General features: G+C 39.6%; 1 protein-coding gene across 17 annotated transcripts in view; it reads right to left on the minus strand.

Moving 5' to 3' along the window:
• Positions 1-2,026: 2,026 nt before the first annotated feature.
• DLG1 (discs large MAGUK scaffold protein 1) overlaps positions 2,027-21,483 on the minus strand; it is a 304,845-nt gene continuing 285,388 nt past the window's right edge. For all 17 annotated transcript variants that reach the window (XM_066240954.1, XM_066240950.1, XM_066240949.1 and 14 more), the window contains 3 exons: positions 19,900-20,009; positions 4,697-4,788; positions 2,027-3,847 (listed from right to left, as the gene is read on the minus strand). In XM_066240954.1, coding sequence (XP_066097051.1) covers positions 3,741-3,847; positions 4,697-4,788; positions 19,900-20,009 — 309 coding nt within the window. In that variant the 3' untranslated portion in view covers positions 2,027-3,740. The remainder of the gene's footprint in view (positions 3,848-4,696; positions 4,789-19,899; positions 20,010-21,483) is intronic.

Here is a 21,483-nt window from a genome sequence, read left to right on the forward strand (position 1 = left end):
AAGGCAGAGAATCTTGGAAGGTAACTTTAATAGTGTAGAAAACAAATTTTCCTCATAAGTAAAATTCCCAAACTATTATCTTTAGAGTTTAAATACTACGTAGTGGTTTAGTAGGTATTTGTTAACCAGAGTTGTTCCTCCATCGACACCAAAATCCATGGGTGCTCAAGTCTCTTATATAAAATGAAATGAGTTCTGCAAGTTTGCTTCCATCATTTTTTGAAGAGTCCTGGGAAGATGTGGAATAGGACAGCAGCAACCAGAGATGTGTAGTCGTTTAAGAGGCATTTTAGTTTTTTGTCAAATTAAGAATATTATGAAGCATATTAAAAATAAAAAATATTTATAAATCATTCAAATAGTATTGTTGTGTATCTTTTTTTTGTGTGTGTGTGACAGAGAGAGTCAGAGAGAGGGACAGATAGGAATAGACAGGAAGAGAGAAATGAGAAGCATCAATTATGTGTTGCGGCATCTTAGTTGTTTGTTGACTGCTTTCTCATATATGCCTTGACCAGGGGGCTTCAGCAAAGCAAGTGACCCCTTGCTCAAGCCAGTGACCTTGGGCTCAAGCCAGCGATCTTGGGCTTCAAGCTAGCGACCTTTGGGCTCAAGCCAGTGACCATGGGGTTGTGTCTATGATCCCACGCTCAAACTGGATACCTTGGGGTTTCAAACGTGGGTCCTCCGCATCCCAGTCCGATACTCTATCCACTGTGCCACCGCCTAGTCAGGCCCATTTTGGTTAAGAGGTTCATTCTTTGTATGTCACCTCGAAAGTGTAGGCTGATTTGTTTCTAGACAGTCATTTCAGCTGTGATGGGAATGGCTAGTTCTATGCAACTGTCTCTACTTGTCATGTGACTCTGGGCAAGGACCTTCATCTAAGTCTTTACCTGAAAAGTGGCACTAAAATAACATAATTTAAAGGACCTTCATCTAAGTCTTTACCTGAAAAGTGGCACTAAAATAACATAATTTAAGCCATAGTGCCTTACACAGTAGGGGCTGCAGCATGATAGGAAGAACTTGGGGCAGAGAGACTTGGATACAAATACCGCACTGCTACATACTAGTTATCTTGGGCAAGTGATTTCACTTAATCCTTACAGTGGGGCTAGTAACTCTTGTACTTTTTACTAATTAAAAAAGAATATACGAAAGTGGCTGTTGCAGAGTTGTACTAAGCAATTTGTACTTTTTTTTAGTAATTCTATACAATCTAGAAGCTGCATAAAAGTTAGTACAGTTGACCCTTGAAGAATGTGAGGGCTAGTTAAGGGGGCTCCACCTCTGTGCAGTCAGAACTCTGCATATAACTTTTGATTCCTCAAAACTACAGCTGTGCCCTGGAGTCGGGGGACCACCCATAGACACTAAAATCTATGGATGCTCAAGTTTCAAGTCTCAGGTCCTTTATATAAATGGCGTAGAACAATGCACACTATCCGCCCCCCTCATCTGTGGATTCCCAATCCATGGTTGGCTTAATTCTCGAATGGGAAACCTGGGGATATGAAGGGCCGACTGTATATTTACTGAAAAAAACACAAACAAACCTACATATAAGTGGACCTGTGCAGTTGAAACCCATGTTGTTCAAGAGTCAACTGTATTTCCTTACAAAAAAAAATGACCTAACAAGGACATTTATAAAACAATATAATATATATTTTAACACATAAATGGCATCATTTTATAACCTGATATTTACAACATATGACCAGTAAATACTACAAAATGGCTTATGCTGGGGTCTGGTTGTAAGGTGATTTCTGGGGCTCTTGAGGCATTTGACAATAAGTTTTAGTATGTTTACTTTGGCACCAATCTACTATATTTAGTGTAACAGCTATAACATATATTTCAATGTGTCACCATACTCAATTCCAAAACCTATGCAAGAAATTTTCATTAACTTACCTAATAGTTATTGAATTCAGTTTAAAAATTATGTGGTGCACCGAACTGTTCCAATAAAATGTTAGCTTGTAAAATAATTTCTTCTTTCAGAATTCAAGACACATTGAAGGTATAAATTTTACAACAAAGTTTATTAGCTGTTCTCCTCTTTCTCATAAATGGAATGGATAATGTTGACAATTCTTTACAAACCAGTACTCATTTGTTTAAGAAACTGTAATGGGGAGGTTGTCAAAAACACATACTTAATAAACAATGCCAAAAAAAAAAAAGCAGTGGGAAGCTAAACAATATTATTAAATATGAAAGACCAGAGCAAGTGATTTCTAAAATTGTAACTACCTTTCACTAAAATTTCTTGAAATTGCTCACCATGAAGATTTGCGCAACTCTACTGCAGAGCAGCCGTGAGATGAGAGGTGTGCAGTCTCAGGGGAAAACACACACGAGGCGGCTGCCTGTTTGCCTATGAATGAAAGGACAACTGGAAGGAGAGGCAGAGGGCCAAATTCAAACCCAATGACAAGAACAACAGTAACAAAAATAAAACAAAAAACATACCAACCAGGAACCATTGGAAAACTTTTATAGAAAAGAGGAGAACACGCCCATACCTATAATCTAATTTCCCTACAGATTTCTTTCTGTAACCACCATACCTCCATTTTTAGTTCACATGATTAAGGAAGATAAAGTCTAATCAATTAATATTTAATTTAAAGATCAAACAAAAAGTTAAGAGTAGGTGACAAAAAAAATATATTTTAAATATATATGTTTGTGTGTGCAACTATGTAAAGAAAATAATTCCCATAGTTACAGAGTTTAAAGTTTTATATATATATTTATATATATATATTTTATAACAAAATAGGCTGTTATTGTGGGTAAAATATTCATTAAAATCTGACCAAGAATACATGTAAAGTTTTAGACTATCAGTTGGACTCCTTTTCCATTGTCACGATTACTAGATTACCACTATTATGTCTGTTTTGTCTGTACTTAAGTCTATGAAATTTTTGCAACCTTATGTGTAAAAGGTGAGCTCCCCTATCACCTAAACACGGCCTCAGTTCAGAAATGTGATGCTCATTGTGTAGAGACAACTTCTGTAAGACACTATAATAGTGTTACACAAGTAGGTTAAAAACATTTAAACACTGTTATCCCTAGTGGATGTATTGGGAAAAAAACCACCCTCAAATAATAAAAGACTTTAATAATGCTTATGAAAAATGAATATTCCTTGTGAAATTATGAAAGTTGACCAAGACATTAATTTTGAAATTAAAAACCATGTATTTCTTACTTGTCTATAATGAACTATTTGTTATTATAACAGAAATCAATTGAGGAAAGGACTTGAGAGCTAAAATACTGGCCAAACCATGCTATTCAAGTTAGCGTGCATTGTGGCTCCAAGTTAACTAAGTCATTGATTAAAACCATTTTTGTTTCATTTATACTGAAATTTGAAAAAATTTATATAAAGCTTTTCTGAAAATCTTTTAAAGTTACTTTCCCTTAAACATTAAGGAATTTTACCACAATTTCCCCATCTTCCCAAATCCTTAATAGCTGGTCAGGCCATTCCATCTTCAGTTCTGAAAAATGGCCACAAACCAATAGTGACATAAAATGATACAGATGCTACAACTTGAAGGAGACACTAGATGTCAAAAATAAGTGCAAATGCAGACCATGATGAGTGGGATAAGATTCAACATGAGAGTCTTAAAGACTCCAAAGCAAAGGGCAAAGAAATGTTAAAGAAAATGAGACTGTGAAAAAGAGAAACAGAGAAACATCAGTCCTCATAGCTTTTCTTTTGCTGGAACCCAAATGTAAGGACCAGACTGTTCTTCTATGATCTGCTTCACTTGGTTGTAAATATCTTCCAGCGTATCACCCTGTACAATAGCTGTAATGAAATCAGAAACCTCCATTAATTTTCTATCTTCACTGTTATAATTATTGGTGAAACAGCAGAAGCTAAGTCTTAAATAGTTACCCTTCTAGGAAGAAATACAGTATATGCACTGTTTGCTTAGTAAAAATTGCTAATTTCATTGATTTTTTTTCTTTTTTCTTCTTTTCCAAGTGAGATGAGGGGAGATAGAGAGACAGACTTCTGCATGCACCCTGACCAGAATCCACCTGGCAACCCCCATCTGGGGCCAATGCTCTGCCTATCTGGGGCCATATTTGCAACTGAGCTATTTTTAGCGCCTGAGGTCGAAGTTCCACAGAGCCATCCTAGCACCCAGGCCAATTTGCTCAAACCAATTGAACCACGGCTGCTTGATTGAGGATGGCGGGGGAGAGAAGGGAGAGGGGTAAGCGTGGAGGAGCAGATGGTTGCTTCTCCTATGTGCCCAGAATGGGAATTAAGCTTGTGACATCCACACACTGGGCTGATGCTCTACCACTTAACCAACTGGCCAGGGCCTAAACAAATAAATCTTAAAATGGATCAAGATTTATGAAGAATAAGAAAAAAGTCAATTTCATAGAAGAATTCAAGTCTGGGTCTATTTTCTCCGGTCATATATGAATTATTCCTCTACATGCTGTCCTAATCAATAACTCAAGAAACACTAAATTTCAAGATTCTTCATCCCCATTGCCTAAGTTAGATATATTATTCTGAAAATGATATTAATTACTACTGGTAGATGTGGGTACAGTTCAAATCCACTTCAATGGGTCACTTCATGTGGCTCCAAAGCAAAATTCTACCATAAAGGGCACTGCCATTTATGATGCCAACCTGTGAAATGCTCAGTAAATTCTTGTTCCAGTTTCATGGCTCTCTCAAATGTTTTTCTGGCTTGTTCTTCTGTTAGACGTTTATTCATTTCCCTATGCAAATAAATTTAGAAATTGGTAATTACTACATTATAATACTTTTGAAAACACACACACACACACACACACACACACACACACACACACACATTTTTCCCCCCCTGATGGAGACAGGAAGGGAGAGAGAGAGATGAGAAGCATCAACACATAGTTGCATCACTTTAGGTGTTCAGTGATTGCTTCTCATATGTGCCTTGTCTGGGGCTCAAGCTGAGCCAATGACCCCTTGCTCAAGCCAGCAACCTTTGGGCTTAAGACAACAGCAGCAACCTGGGGATCATGCAGATGACCCCACACTCACACCAGTGACCGCACACTCAAACTGGTGAGCCTGCACTCAAGCTGGCTGGATAAGCCTGTGTTCAAGCCCGTGACCCTGGGGCCTTGAATCTGGGTCCTTAGCGTCCCAGGTCGATGCTCTATACACTGTGCCACCACTAGTCAGGCATACATTATAATACTTTTCAAAAAAAGATGACAAAGGAGAGAAGACATAAAAACATAAAATCATGAAAAGTTGATCTCTATTGAGACTATGAATGTCGTTAAACATTAGCTTTAGTCACTGAACATGTAGCTTTATACTTAGAATGACTGAAGGGTTTCAATACATCTTTACATTGGCTCAGGGCAGCCAAAAAAACTAAGATTAATTTGACAGTCCTGACTTTGATAAAAACTTCACATCAAAATATGACTTACAGACCTACCTACCAATTCATAGATAATACAGGGGACAAAAACATTAGACAACACTATGAATTATGCTTGAATCAAGTTCTAAATAAGGTCTGTTCATGGCAATTTGGAACTTGATTCAAACAAATTGAAAAACATACACAAAACTTATAAAACTGATGGTATTTAAATTGTTAAGTAAGACATACTGATTTTTTTTTTTTTGTATTTTTCTGAAGTGAGAAGTGGAGAGGCAGAGAGATAGATACCCGCATGCACCCAACTGGGATCCACCCGGCCTCCACTAGGGGGTGATGCTCTGCCCGTCTGGGGCATTGCTCTGTCACATCTGGAGCTATTCTAGCGCCTGAGGCAGAGGCCATGGAGCCATCCTCAGTGCAAGGGGCCAACTCTGCTCCAATGGAACCTTGGCTGCGGGAGGGGAAGAGAGAAACAGAAGAGAACGGAGATGGGGAAGGGTGGAGAAGCAGATGGGCACTTCTCCTGTGTGCCTTGACTGAAAATCAAACCCAGGAACATCCACATGCCAGGCCGATGCTCTACCACTGAGCCAAACGGCCAGGGCCCATAGTGATGTTTTTCAATAAGAAATTCCTATCTTTCAAATATATATTGAAATATATAGAAGAAATTATATGCAGACTGGGTCTTGTTTCAAAACAATCTGGAGTGGAGGAGTAAGGAGCTAGGGGGCAGTGAAATAAGCCAGATCATAGTTGATAATTATTGTTGCAGCTGGATGATGGGAACAACTTAAGAGGGAAAGCTTTCAATATTTCACCATTAAGTAGGACATTTGCTCTCATATTTTGCAGATGACCTTCATGAGATTAAAAAAATTCCTTTCTATTCATTTTTCAAAGTGTTTTTGTCATGAATAGATGTTTTATCAAATGCTTTTTCTGTATTTATTAAAAAGAGCATATGCTTTTATTTCTACAATCTGTTAATGTGGTAATTTTAAATTACACTACAGTAATTTAAAAAAATTAAGTTAAAAATTGTGGTAGAATATACATAACATAAAAGTTACCATTTTGGCCCTAGCTGGCTAGTTCAGCAGTAGAGCACTGGCCTGACATGTGGAAGTCCTGGGTTCAATTCCTGGCCAGGGCACACAGGAGAAGTGTCCGTCTGCTTTTCCATCTCTCCCTCTCTACTTTCTCTCTGTCTCTCTCTTCCCCTCCTGCAGCCAAGGCTCCACTAAAGCAAAGTTGGCCCGGGCGCTGAGGATGGCTCCATGGCCTCCGCCTCAGGTGCTAGAATGGCTCTGTTGCAACAGAGCAACACCCCAGATGGGCAGAGCATCACCCCATGGTATTCATGCCAGGTGGATCCCGGTCAGGCACATGTGGGAGTCTGTCTCTCTGCCTGCTTCTCACTTCAGAAAAAAAAAAGGTTACCATTTTAACCATTTTTACATGTACAGTTTAGCGGCACTGGTACTTTCCATCATGATGTTGTGCAACCATCACCACCATCCATCCCTCTAATTATTTTCATCTTGTAAAATCAAAGAACAACACCTGTGGCTGGGGTAGCTCTGTTGGTGAGAGCATTGTCCCAACATGCCAAGGTTATGGGTTTGCTCACTGGTCAGGGTACCTATAAGAATCAACCAATGAGTGCAAAAAACAGTGCAACAGTAAATTGGTGTTTCTCTCTCTAAAAAATATCAATCAATCAAAAATTTAAAAAAACCCTTTATTCTTGCCTCCCCCCCAGTCCCTGGCAACCACCATTCTACCTCCTGTCTCTAGGATTTTGACTACCCTAAGTACCTCATGTAAGTGGAATTATACGGCATTTGTCTTTTTGTGACTGGCTTATTTCAGTATGCATAATGTCCACAGGTTCATCCATGTTGTATCACACTGAAGAACTTCCTTCCTTTGTATGTATATACTGCATTTGCTTATCCAGTCATCCGCTGATGTACACCTGGGTTTCTTCCACGTTACAGCTATTGTGAATAATGCTACTATGAACATGGATGTACAAATATCTTTTCAAGACCGTTTGCAATTCTTGTGTGTATATGCCCAGAAGTAGAACTGCTGGATCATGTGGCAATTCATTTTTCAGTTTCTGAGGACTGCCATACTATTTCTGTAGTGGCTGTACCATTTTACATTCCTACCAACAATGCACAGAAGTTCCAATTTTCCCACATCCTTGCCAGCATTTTTATTTTTTTTATAGTAGCCATCCTAGTGGATGTGAGGTGTATTTCATTGTAGTTTTGATTTGCATTTTCCTAATGAATAGTGATGATAAACATCTTTTCATCTGCTCTTGTTCACTTGTGTATCTTTGGATATTCAAGCACTTTGCCCATTTATGAATTAGACTGTTTTCCTGTTGACTTTTAGTTCTCTCTATATATTCTAGATATTAATCCTCTGTCAGATAGATATATGATCTGCAAATATTTTCTCCTATTCCATGGGCTGCCTTTTTACTTTCTATGTTGTCCTTTTTTTAAATTTATTTTTATTATTTTTTTTTTATTTTTCTGAAGCTGGAAACAGGGAGAGACAGTCAGACAGACTCCCGCATGTGCCGGACCGGGATCCACCCGGCACGCCCACCAGGGGACGATGCTCTGCCCCTCCAGGGCATCGCTCTGCCGCAACCAGAGCCACTCTAGCGCCTGGGGCAGAGGCCAAGGAGCCATCCCCAGCGCCCGGGCCATCTTTGCTCCAATGGAGCCTTGGCTGCGGGAGGGGAAGAGAGAGACAGAGAGGAAGGAGGGGGGGTGGAGAAGCAAATGGGCGCTTCTCCTATGTGCCCTGGCCGGGAATCGAACCCGGGTCCCCTGCATGCCAGGCCGATGCTCTACCACTGAGCCAACTGGCCAGGGCCTTTATGTTGTCTTTTGATATAGAAAAAAATTTAAAATATTTCTAAGTCTAATATTTTTTCTTTTGTAACCTGTGCCTTTGAAGTCGTAATCACGAGATCATTGCCAAATCCATTGTGAAGCATTTGCCCTGTGTTTTTCTAAGAGTTTTATTGTCTCACATTTAGGTCCTTGACCCATTATGAATTAGTTTTTGTATATGGCTTAGGTTAGGGTGGAATTTCATTCTTTTGCATGTGGATATCCAGTTTTCCCAGCATTTCATTCTTTCTGATGCCACTGTAAATGCAATTGTTTTGTAATTTCATTTTCAGATAATTAATTTTCCATGTATAAAAATGCAGCTGATTTTTTGGTGTTCCTATTTTGTTGAAATGATTAGTTCTAACACCTGTTACATGGCATCTTTAAAGTTTTCTATAGATAAGACCCTATCATCTATAAACAGATAATTTTCTTTCTTTCCAGTCTAAGTATGTTTATTTTTTAACTGGGACAGTATTTTTCTTTAACCTGGCCAGAACTTCCAGTACTATGTTAAACAGAAATGGTGAAAGCAGGTGGCCTTGCCTTGTTCCTGATCTTAGAGAAAAAGCTTTTACTCTTTTACCACTGGGTATAATGTCTCCTGTGGGTTTTTCATACATGGCTTTTATACTGAGGTAGTTTCCTTCTCTTCCTATTTCATTGAGTATTTTTTATCATGCAAGGGTGTTGAATACTGTCAAATACTATACATGCATTGGCTGAGAGGATCGTGTGAATTTTCCCCTTCATTTTATTGATGTGGTTTATTATGTTGATTATTGTATGTTGAATCACTCCAGGAATATATCCTACTAGGTCATGGTGTATAATCTTAATATACTGTTGAATCAGGTTGTTAGTATCATGTTGAAGATCTTTGCATTACGTTATTTTGGTCTGTAGTTTGCTTTTCTTATAGTGTCTTTGTATCAGGGTAATAATGACAAAGGAAGTGTTCACTCTTCTTCAATTTTTTGGAAAAGTTTGAAAAGAACTGGCATTAGATATATATATATATATTTTAATGTTTGTTAATATTCACCAGTGATGTTTTCTCTGAACATATGTACCCTGATTTATCAATGTCACCCTATTAAAATTAATAAAAAAAAAAAGAATTTGTCTCACGGCTAATTCAGGCAGTTAGAAGAATAGTATAAGGATGCTAATTCTGCTTCTCAGGCCACATCCTGCAAAAGGGGCTCCAAGAAAATTGGTGATTTGGCTAAAATTTAAAGGACTTTTAGATACTGGAGCTGATGCGTCTGTTATTGTTAAGTTACACTGGCCTCCTTCCTGGCCCACTCATGCAGCAGCCACAGAATTACAAGGTATAGGGCAGAGTAAATCTCAACAAAGTTCTGGGTTTTTTTTTTTAATTTTTATTTATTTATTCATTTTAGGGGGGGAAGGAGGGAGAGAGAGAGAGAGAGAGAGAGAGAGAGAGAGAGAGAGAGAAGGGAGGGAGGAGCAGGAAGCTTCAACTCCCATATGTGCCTGACCGGGCAAGTCCAGGGTTTCAAACCGGCAACCTCAGCATTCCAGGTCGACGCCTCATCCACTGTGCCACCATAGGTCAGGCAAAGTTTTAGTTTTTTTTTACATTGGGAAGATAAAGAAGGTCATTCTGGATTTTTAAAGCCTTATGTCAGGGGTCTCAAACTCAACTCAGCATGTGGGCCGCAGAGCAAGATCACAGCCGTTCGGCGGGCCGCACTAGGTCTACAAAAGGCAACTGTTATGCAACACTTTTCAGTGTCACAAAACGACCAGAAACTGTAGTTCGTGGATTAGTCTGCGGGCCGCACAAAATTGTTCGGCGGGCCACATGTGGCCCGTGGGCTGCGAGTTTGAGACCCCTGCCTTATGTGCTCCCTGGATGGCCAGTTAATTTGTGGGGTAGAGATGTTTTTAAAAATATGGGAGCACTGCTTGTCAGTCCTAATGGTTTAGTCAGTACTCAGATGCTTGATCGGGGATATTTGCCCACTAAGGGACTAGGGAAAGAACAGCGAGGAATTCTCACCCCCATAGAAGTGGCACCCAATACCAGAAGGTGTGGATTAGGATATCAAAATTTAGCATAGGGGTCTTGGTAGCTCCTGCTACCCCAATAATGCATTGTGCAGACTCAATTACTTGGAAATCAGATAATCCTGTATGGGTAGACCAATGGCCCCTTCCTCAGGAGAAACTTAGGGCAGCTGCTCAATTGGTACAAGAGCAGCTACAGCTTGGGCACACTGAACTAATAGCCCATGGAATACACTTCCATATTTTGATCTTGTCGCCTCCTGGATTATCAAGGGGCATAGGCGACCCTTATAGCTTATAGGTTTTGAGCCTCAAAATTATTGTTGTTCCTTTTTTCAAAGGATCAACAACAATGGCTCTGGGAAACTTCCACTAAATGGCAAATCGCTTTTGCAAATCAATGGACAACTTTATACTGAAACAATCAACTTAAAATCAGCTCAAAGACTAGAATTATATGCCATTATCATGGCTTTTTAGCATTTGCCATATTCCTCCTTTAATCTATATATAGATAGCAAATATTTACTTATGGTTGTTTCCACTATAAAGACTGCGGTCTTAGGGAGAACTGCTGATGAACTATTTCAGCAGTTCCTCCTTCTTCAAAGATTTGTATGTCAACATAGAGCTCCATGTTTTATAGGACATACTCGAGCTCACTCCATGCTCCCTGGAGCTTTAGCACAAGGGAATGCCCTTGTTTATCAAGCTACCCAAAAGAAAATTATTTGGAGCAACTATGACAGATCGAGCAAATCAGTCTCATACTATTCATCACCAGAACGCTGCAGCCCTGTGTAAACAGTTTCAACTTTCTCGGGAAGCTGCCCAGCAGATTGGTAAATCCTGTCCAAGGGGTCCTATACTATAATCTGTCCCTTCATTTGGAGTTAACCCTCAAGGACCCCTACCAGGACAACTTTGGCAAATGGAGGTTACTCATATACCTTCATTTGGCAAACAGTCCTATGTCCACGTTACAGTTGACACCTATTCTGGATTTATAGTAACCTCTGTCAGAACAGGACAGGCTGCTAAGCATGTTATAGCTCATTGTCTGTATGCATTTTTCTATTATTGTATTTCCTAAACTGGTTAAACTGACAATGCTCCTGCATATGTAGCAAAAGCATTTACTGTATTGTCAAACCTTTCAAATTATGGGTATTTCTTACAATCTTCAAAGTCAAGGAATTATTAAAGTGTACCCAGCAAATATTTTAAGGTCAATTTAAAAAAATTTAAAAGGGGGGGAGTCATATCCTGGAACTCCTACAGGTCTACCATATCATGCTTTTTACTTAAAAATTTTAAAATTTCTTTTGAATGCTGATAAACAGGAGACACCAAATCTTTTTCTCCTGCAAACTTCTACCTTCTTTTATTTGATCCAGCTAGTAACACTGTTTTGTCTCTTTCCAAATAGCTCCAGATATACGGAAAAGGTTTATATAGGCGGATGGGGATCCTCAAACCCCTCAGTGAGATCTTCTGAGCATGACTTTTAAGGTACCAAGAGGCAGAAAAAGCCCAACAGGGATCAGGTGAACTACCAGCTTCTAGGAGACACCCTTAAAGGCTCCAACGCCCCAAAGGTGTCTCATAGGATTCCATCTGGGTCCTGCTTCAATAGTGAATAGGAAGGTCATTGGGCTAAAGCCTGCTGAAATAGTTCATCAGCAGTTCTCCCTAAGACCGCAGTCTTGACATGCCTTTGCTGTGAGGAAAAAGGGACACTGGAAGGCAGGCTTCCCCCTCGCTCCTCTAAGAGAGGGTTCAGACTCTTCCAGTTCTGCTCCAGCCACCTATGACCTAACCTTGCCCAGAATGCTGGGGTTTGCCACTGAAGGCTGAAGGTGCCCAGGGCTGTTGGCCCCATCTACGACACTGTGGACGAGCCTAGGGTATTTATTCCAAGAAGCAGGTAAACTGATCTCATTTGCACATTCCACTTAACTATGTCTTGCCTGAATAGTCAGGTTTTTTATTCTTCCCTCGAAGTTCTCTGTTGTGGGTGTTGATAGTCCTATTTTCTGCTGCTTTAATATATAGTGTTTCCTTTATTCCTCCTACCTCAATGCCCCACTCATATTTCAGGCTGGGACCTACTCCTAATTTAGAGCTCTCTTTCCCCCTTTTGCCAACTTCTATTATGAATCTACCTTTGCCACCCAGCTTAGTGTATCCCAAGGTTCTCTTTACCATGCCACAGTCGCAGAGCTCCAGGGAAAAGCACCCTGGTCTCATCTCTCCAGGCAGAGGAGAACAGAAGCTCCATCTCCACACATGCTGCAGATGGCTTCTCCAGTCTACCTGAATCATTACCAGCTAGAAGCAGTGGTCATTGGGACTTGGACATGAGCTGCAAAGTATAGAATTGTGACAACAATTCCAGTGCCATGCGGACTTTTCCTGGATGTGGACTTTTCCTGGACTCCTGCTCCTTGTGATAGCTCCTAATGGACTGAACTGGGGTTGGGTTGCATTTGCAGGGATTTAAAAGGGTGTTGGTGCCAACTTGGACTTGGTGAACATGTTAAGGACACTACTCTTTTATGGATTCTTGCTGTATTGGCCAAGAGTTTGCTTAAAGGCTTTAATCACTGTAAAAAAAAAAATAGAAGACTGGATAAAGAAGATGTGGCACATATACACTATGGAATACTACTCAGTCATAAGAAATGATGACATCAGATCATTTACAACAAAGTGGTGGGATCTTGATAACATTATATAGAGTGAAATAAGTAAATCAGAAAAAACCAGAACTGCATGATTCTATACATTGGTGGAACATAAAAACGAGACTAAGAGACATGGACAAGAGTGTAGTGGTTACGGAGGGGGGGAGGGAAGGAGGGAGAGGGGGAGGGGGAGAGGCACAAAGAAAACTAGATAGAAGGTGACAGAGGACAATCTGACTTTGGGTGATGGGTATGCAACATAAATGAATGACAAGATAACCTGGACATGTTTTCTTTGAATATATGTATCCTGATTTATTGATGTCACCCCATTAAAATTAATAAAAATTTATTTATAAAAAAATATATATTTAGGTGCTCCTATGTTAGGTGCATAAATATTTATAATGGTTATATATTCCTGTTGATTGATCCCTTTATCATTATGCAGTGACCTTCTTTATCTCTTACTACAACCTTTGTTTTAAGTCTATTTTGTCAGGTGTAAGTATTGTTACCTCAGTTTTTTTTTCATTTCCATTTGCATGAAATATTTTTTCCATCCCTTCATTTTCAGTCTATGTGTATCTTTTGTTTTCAGGTGGGTCTCTTGTAGACAGCATATGTACGGGTCCTGTTTTTCTTATCCACGCAGCTACCCTATGTCATTTGATTGGAGCATTTAATCCATTTACGTTTAAGGTTATTATTGATATGTAGTTGTTTATTGCCATTTTACTCTTTAAATCTATATTCCTCTTTTTTGAGACCCCCCCCCTTTGTTCTGTTTACAACAGGCCCCTTAACATTTCTTGCAGTGTTGGTTTGGTTGTAATGAATTCCTTGAGTTTTCTTTTGTCTGGGAAGCTTTTTATTTCTCCTTCAATTTTAAATGATAGCCACACTGGATAAAGAAGTCTTGGTTATAGGCTTTTGTTTTGCATTACTTTGAATATTTCTTGCCATTCCCTCTGGCCTCAAGTGTTTCTGTTGAAAAGTCAGATATCATCCTTATGGGGGCTCCTTTGTAGGTGATTGACTGACTGCTTCTCTCTCGCAGCTTTTAGTATTCTGTCTTTATCTCTTAACTTTGGTATTTTAATTATAATGAATCTTGATGTAGGTCTCCTTGGGTTCCTCTTTAATGGGGCTTTCTGTGCTTCTTGAACTTGTGTGACTTTTTCCTTCATCAATTTAGGAAAATTTTCAGCTATAATTTCTTCAATCAGGTTCTCTATCCCTGGTTCTTTCTCTTCTCCTTCAGGAGACCCTATGATGCGGATGGGATGTGTTTCCCTTCATGTTGTCACAGAGCAAGTTTCCTCAGACTTTTTGATCCCCTTTTCCTTTTGCTTTTTTGCTTCTGTGCTTTTGTTTATCTTGTCCTCTTAATCGCTGATTCGATCCTCTGCTTCATCCAGTGTGCTTTTTAATTCCTTATAGTGTAGTCTTCACTTCTGATATTGTATTTGTCATTTCTGTCTGATTCTTTTTTATGATGTCATTGTCCTTTTTGATGCTTGCTATCTCTTTATTTAGGTGCTCATTATGTCTGTCCATTGTTGCTCTAAGATCCTTGAGCATCTTAACAATCATTATTTTAAACTCTGAATCTGGTATCTTGGTTATTTCCATCTCATTCAGTTCTTTTTCTGGGGATTACTCTTGTTGATTCATTTGGATTGCATTTCTCTGTCTTCTCATTTTGTCTGTATATAGACTGCTCCTTGGGGTGTTCTGTTTGTGTAGCTAGTTGGGTATAGGGATGGTGTTATCTGCGTCCAGCTTTTAGTTGTGTGGTTTCTAGATCTTCTTGGGTTGGCCTCAGCTGTTGTTTGTAATCTGCTGTGGGCTACTTGTCTGCTGCTACTGCTCTTTTTGCTATTTGCGTCGGCATTTTCTATGCCTTAGGTGGGTCAGGTCTGAGGAGCCCTTCCTTAAGATACCACTCTAACTAGGGTTGTTAGGCCCTGAGTTGATGCTCTCCGTATCTGGCTGATGGACGTGCCAGCCCAGGACCTCCCTGGCCAGAACCTGGTGCAGACCAGTGGGGGTCACTGCCTATTACTGGCTTTTAGCAACCTTCTTGGAGCTATTGACGATCCAGAATTTATGGCTGCCTCTGCTGGGCCCAGGTGCCATTGTAAATATCAGCTGCAATCCTAGGCTGGCTTTTATCTACCCTTGGCCAGTGGGTGTGGCCTCTGTATTTCTGAGGTGTGGTCTGTCTGCTGGCCTGCTGCTGCTGCCTCCTCAGGCATTTGAGCATGGGCACCGCTGGGCACGTACGTAGTCCACTGAATGGGCCACCTCACTGGGCACCGCCCCTGCTGCTGCAAGTGTGTGGCCACTGCCTTTGCAGCTGGGCCTGCCTGCCCTTCAGGGAGTACTCAGCAGCATGGGGGGCAGTGTAGCCCAAACCTCAGCACTCAAAACCTGTGTTCCTGATGCGCCCCCTGCTTCTAAGCTACTCTTTGCTCTGACTGGAGTAGAAGAGCCTCTGGTGGGCAGGGCAATTGCTTCTCTTTACTGGTGTTGCTGCTCCCAGAAAAAATGGCCACTTTAGATTTGGAGAGTGACTCAGCAGCACAGGGGTTAGGGTGGCTTTCTCCCACTGTTTCTCCCTCTGCCTCCAAGATTACACTCTCCTCTCATAACTCCAGTCCTCTTAGCGCTCCTCACTCCTGGAGCCCCAGGTAAGTGGCTGTGAACAAGGTTTATTGTGTAGTTCCTTTACGATGGAGTCTGGGCCTGAGAGTTCTGTCTCCCTCTCGCAAACAGTAAGCTGGCTCTTCTCTCAGCTAAATACTGTCCGTACACCTCTTCTAGTCCCTGGGGCTCTAGGCTGGGGCTCCAGTCCTGGGGTGAGGAGATACAACTCTCCAGGCAACCCACCATGCCATGAGAGTCCCTTCGGGCCACCGCTTGCTCCTGGGAGCGGGGCAGCCTTTCCCCCATCTCTGTCCTTCCTACCAGTCTCAGTGTGGTTTCTTTGGTGATCTTTGGTTATAGATTCCTCTTAGTTTAGTCCAAAGTTGGTTTTTCAAGATGATTGTTCCCAAGTTAAGTTGTAATTCATTTTGGTTCTGGGAGGTGGGCGTTGTAACATCCGCCTACTCTGTTGCCATCTTCTGTGCCTCAGTGACATTGTGGGTTTTTTTTTTCTTTTTGTATTTTTCTGAAGTTGGAAATGGGGAGGCAGTCAGACAGACTCCCGCATGTGCCCGACTGGGATCCACCCGGCATTCCCACCAGGGGGCGATGCTCTGCCCATCTGGGGCATTGCTCTATTGCAACCAGGGCCATTCTAGTGCCTGAGGTAGAGGCCATGGAGCCATCCTCAGCACCCAGGCCAACTTTGCTCCAATGGAGCCTCGGCTACAGGAGGGGAAGACAGAGAGAAAGACAGAGAGGAAGGAGAGGGGGAGAGGTGGAGAAGCAGATGGGCGCTTCTCCTGTGTGCTCTGGCCGGGAATCGAACCCAGGACTCCTGCACGCCAGGCTGATGCTCTACCACTGAGCCAACCAGTCAGGGCCAACATTGTGGTTTTAACTTGCATTTCCATAATTAACTCATATTTACTATTTGGATAACTGCTTTTGTGAAGTGTGCAAGTCTTTGCTTATGCTAACCATTTTTAAAAATTTTTTCCTTCTTTTCCAAATGAAAAGAGGGAAGATAGACTTCCATATATGCCTGACTGGGATCCACCTGGCAACCTCCATCTGGGGCCGTTGCTTTGCCCATCTGAGGCCATGCTTGCAACTGAGCTATTTTTAGCACTTGAGGTGGAGGTTCCACAGAGCCATCCTCAGTGCCTAGGGTGATATGCTCAAACTAATTGGCCCCTGGCTGTGGGAGGAGAGAGATGGAGTGGGGGGAGGGAGAAGGCAAGGGAGAGAGAGAGGAAGAGAGAGAGAAGGTGGCGGGTGGAGCAGATGGTTGCTTCTCCTGTGTGCCCTGAGAATCAAACCTGGGACATCCACATGTTGGATCAACACTGTACCACTGAGCCAACTGGCTATGCCTTTATAAAAAGGCGAACCTTTTTATAAAAACTGCCCACTCTTGCAGTGCTGGTCAACCTGGTCCCTCCTGCCCAATAGTGGGCGTTCCAGCTTTCACGGTGGGGCAATTGTGGTACTGTTTGGTTGCTCTGCTACCACCCACCATGAAAGCTAGAATGCCCACTAGTGGGCGGGAGGCACCAGGTTGACCAGCACTGCAAAAGTGGGCAGTTTTTATAAAAAGGTTCACCATTATGGACCTATGCTAACCTTCTAAATGTCTACTGGATGTGTAGTGATATTCCATTTTAATTCCTAATATTATTTATAGCTTCTTTATTTTCTTGATCTTTCTTATTAACATTTTATAGCATTTTCAAAGAGAAGATTTTGATTTTGTTGATGCTCTCTACAAAAATTTTGTTTTCTAGATCTTTAATTTCTACCTTGAGTTTAATTAACTGGTCTTTCTCTAATTTCTCAAAATTGTAGAATTTCAACATTTATTTCCTAATATTTAACTTCCAACATTCTTTTCTAATATTTAAGGCTGTAGATTTTCTATCACCAAGGCTTCAAAATCCTCCAAATTTATTTACTTGACAATTTCATTACCATTTAGTTCAAAACATTTATTTAGGGTGATTACCTCTTTGACCCATTCAGAAGTATAATGCTTAATTTCCAAATACATAGGGATTTTCTAGTGTTCTTTTTATTATTATAATTATTTTATTTTATTTTTTACAGAGACAGAGAGAGAGTCAGAGAGAGGGATAGATAGGGACAGACAGACAGGAATGGAGAGAGATGAGAAGCATCAATCATCAGTTTTTCGTTGGGACTCCTTAGTTGTTCATGGATTGCTTTCTCATATGTGCCTTGACCGTGGGCCTTCAGCAGACCAAGTAATTCCTTGCTCGAGCCAGCAACCTTGGATCCAAGCTGGTGAGCCTTTTCCTCAAACCAGATGAGCCTGTGCTCAAGCTGGCGACCTTGGGGTCTATAACCTGAGTCCTCTGCATCCCAGTCTGACACTCTATTCACTGCGCCACCACCTGGTCAGGCTGTTCTTTTCATTATTAATTTCTATTTTAATTTCATCATGGTCAGAGAATATTTGTTTTCAATCATTTGAATTCTGTAGCTTAGCATATGATTAGTTTTGGTAACTGCTTTACCAAATAATGTATTTTTCACTCCATAAGACACACCTGAACATAAGACACACCTAAAGTTTTAAGGAGAAAAATAAGAAAAAAAATATTCTGAACTAAATGGTGTGTTAAAATATTTAATAAAACATCGTATTTTTTCCTCCATAAGACACACGGGCATTTTCCCCTCCACTTTTGGGGGGGGGGGAAGTGTGCCTTATGGAGCAAAAAATAAGGAAATATGTAAATTTTAAATGTGTCGAGTTTAGTATTCTACATGTGTTAGTTAAAGTTATAAAGTCTTAAAGTTCTATATCCTTACTAATGTTTTGTTTGCTTTCTTATTCTATTACTTCCTGACTGATATGTTAAGTCCTCCCAGTATGTGTTGGAATTATTTTTTTCTCTTGTACAGGTATAAATTTGTACTTTATGTATTTTGAAACTGTGCTATTTAAAGCAAACAAATGTCTAAATATATCTTCCTGATAGGGTAAAACTTTTATTTTTATGTAATGTCTCTTTTCTATTTCTGTTAGTACTTCTTATCTTAAATTATACTTTGATAGTAATATAAACCCACTTACTTTTGATTAACTTTTGCATAGTATATCTTTTTTCTATTCTCTTACGTTTGGCCTTTCCATAGCCCAATATTTAAAGTGTGTGACAGTAACCTAGAGTTGAGAGGCTTCATAACACACCATCTCTAAATATGGTACTTTGGCATACTGAATATTTTAAGATAAAGGAATTTGAAAAATGGCAGGTTCAGGAAGAACTCTGACCTACCACCAATGTAGGTCATAAAATCCTCATGTAAAAGACCTCCCTAACCTGGAGAAAAGGAGCAACCTATCTCCAAAGATGGAGGGATGCTGAGAGAAAGCTGAATGAACAACAGGCCTGCTAAGTTTACCCTAGTTTGCTACTCTTTGCTCATATCCTATGGTCTTACCACATTTTCCCATGACTTTTTTTGTCAAACCTAGTATTAAAATGCTCAGGTATAAGCATTTCTTTGGTTCTGCCATTTCCTTATGAAGCTAGCTGAAAACCTAGAAGAGTAGAAGGGAAGTTTTCTGTCTCCTACAAAAGCAACATATAATTGTTTTTTCTTCATCCTTTCAGATAACTTTTGTTTTTTAATTGGATGATTTAGTCTATTATTTAATTGATGAAATACTTGGGTTCATTTATACCATATTACTATCTGTATTCTCTCTGTCCAACCTGTTCTGTTTTTATTTGCTCTTTTCTCTCTTCTTTTAGTTTTTATATAATTCTGTTTATTGTCTTCTAATAGGTAAGTCATTATACATAATTTTATTCTCTTAATGGTAACTCAGAGCTGTACTACTCCATTCAGTACGTATAAGCCAAACGTGAGTATTTAAAATTCTAATACATGTTATCTTATTTTTAAGTATATTAATGTTGGTGTGATGATAGCTAATATCACTAAGTACTTACTTAATACTCACAACAACCCTAAGAGGTGGGTATACTATTAATTTTTCCACTTTACAGATAAAGAATCTGAGATGCAGGGAGGTTAAGTAAATTAAACCTAATCTAATAGGTGATAGACAGAATCTCTACTTAGAGTCTGTGTCTTATTTATACTTACATGATATTTTCCACAGATTTGGGTTTAATAAAAATGGAGATTGGGTAAAGTTGTGCAATCTGTAATCTCTTTATGGCATTTCCAGACACATCGAGGATACAATGTTTGCCCTAAAATAGAGGGAATAAAGAAGAAAAACAAGTGAACCAAATATGTTCAATTATATCAAAGGTACATTTCCTACAAGTACAAAATCTGAATTATGATATGTTTGGATTCTGTTCACTTTGAGCAAACTTGTTATTTCTTTTTTAAAAAATTTTAAGCAAGAGGAGAAAAGATAGTGAGACAGACTTCCTCATGTGCCCCAACCAGGATCCACCTGGTAACTCCTGTCTGGAGCAGATGCTTGAATCAACAAAACTATCCTCAGCACTTGAGGTTGATGGTTGGGCCAGCCGAGCCACTGGCTGCAAAGAGAGGAAAAGAGAGAAGGGGGAGAAGGAGGAGGAGAGAAGCAGATGGTCACTTCTCCTGTGTGCCCTGACCAGGAATCAAACCTGGGAGGACCATATGCGGAGCCAGTGCTCTATCCACTGAGCAAACCCGTCAGGGCCAAACTTATCATTTCTGTTAGCAAGTTTCAGAAGGAAAGTGAAATAAAAACAATAAATAATAACTATGAATTAATTTTCCATCCTCAAATATTACATTTAAAAAGGGATGCATATATAGTTCCCTTATTTTTAGCTATTGATAGACCAACAATCTCACAAAATGGCAACTAGTATGAAGTTCCTATCTTTTACTAAGGAAGAGCATTAAAAAAATCCTAAACTACTATCTTGCTATAACCATCATCTGATAAAGAATATATGCTCAATAACAAGGTAAAAAGCATAGCATAAAAGAGAACTTTTAAAATGGAATAAATTTTATAAAACCTCACTACTATATACATACACACACACACACACACACATACACACACACAATTTTTCATTTTATTGGAGAACTACCAAAAACTTCATCACAAATTAACATTTGAGAAATTCAAATTTAAGAAACTTTTCTGACATGCTTAAATTCACTTCAAAGTTCATTTAGGTTTTTACTCAAGATGAATATTTCCACGTTTAATAAGGTAGTACTTATAATTTATCAGATTTTTTGAACATATTTTAAATCAGGCAATACCCCTGCATTTTGTAATCTTTTAAGAGCTTATGTCCACTTCAGTGAATGATAATTTTCCTTTAGAAGGAGTATTTAAAATAAAAAATTTAATATAAGTATTTCAAAACTATACAAAAGTAAAAAAATTAATACATGTGCCCATCATCTATTTATATCAGATATTAATCTTTTATGGATTGCTTAGAAATTTAAAAAAGCTTTACACCTAAAACATTAATATTAAATCATATTCATTTTATTTTACCCCTTCTATATGTACGAAGTTTGAGTGCCAAATGCAAACATACATCTTTACCCCCTATTTTGTATGAACAATGATATCTCTTAAATAACTATAGTATAATTTCATTTGCCTATCCAATGTACTTGGTCCAGGATCCAATCCAGGATCACATATTATATTTAGTGGTACTATCTCTTCAGTCTCTGTCAATCTGTCAAGGTTTT

This window comes from Saccopteryx bilineata, chromosome 8 (assembly GCF_036850765.1).
Source record: "Saccopteryx bilineata isolate mSacBil1 chromosome 8, mSacBil1_pri_phased_curated, whole genome shotgun sequence".
In the NCBI taxonomy this organism is placed as follows: Eukaryota; Metazoa; Chordata; class Mammalia; order Chiroptera; family Emballonuridae; genus Saccopteryx; species Saccopteryx bilineata.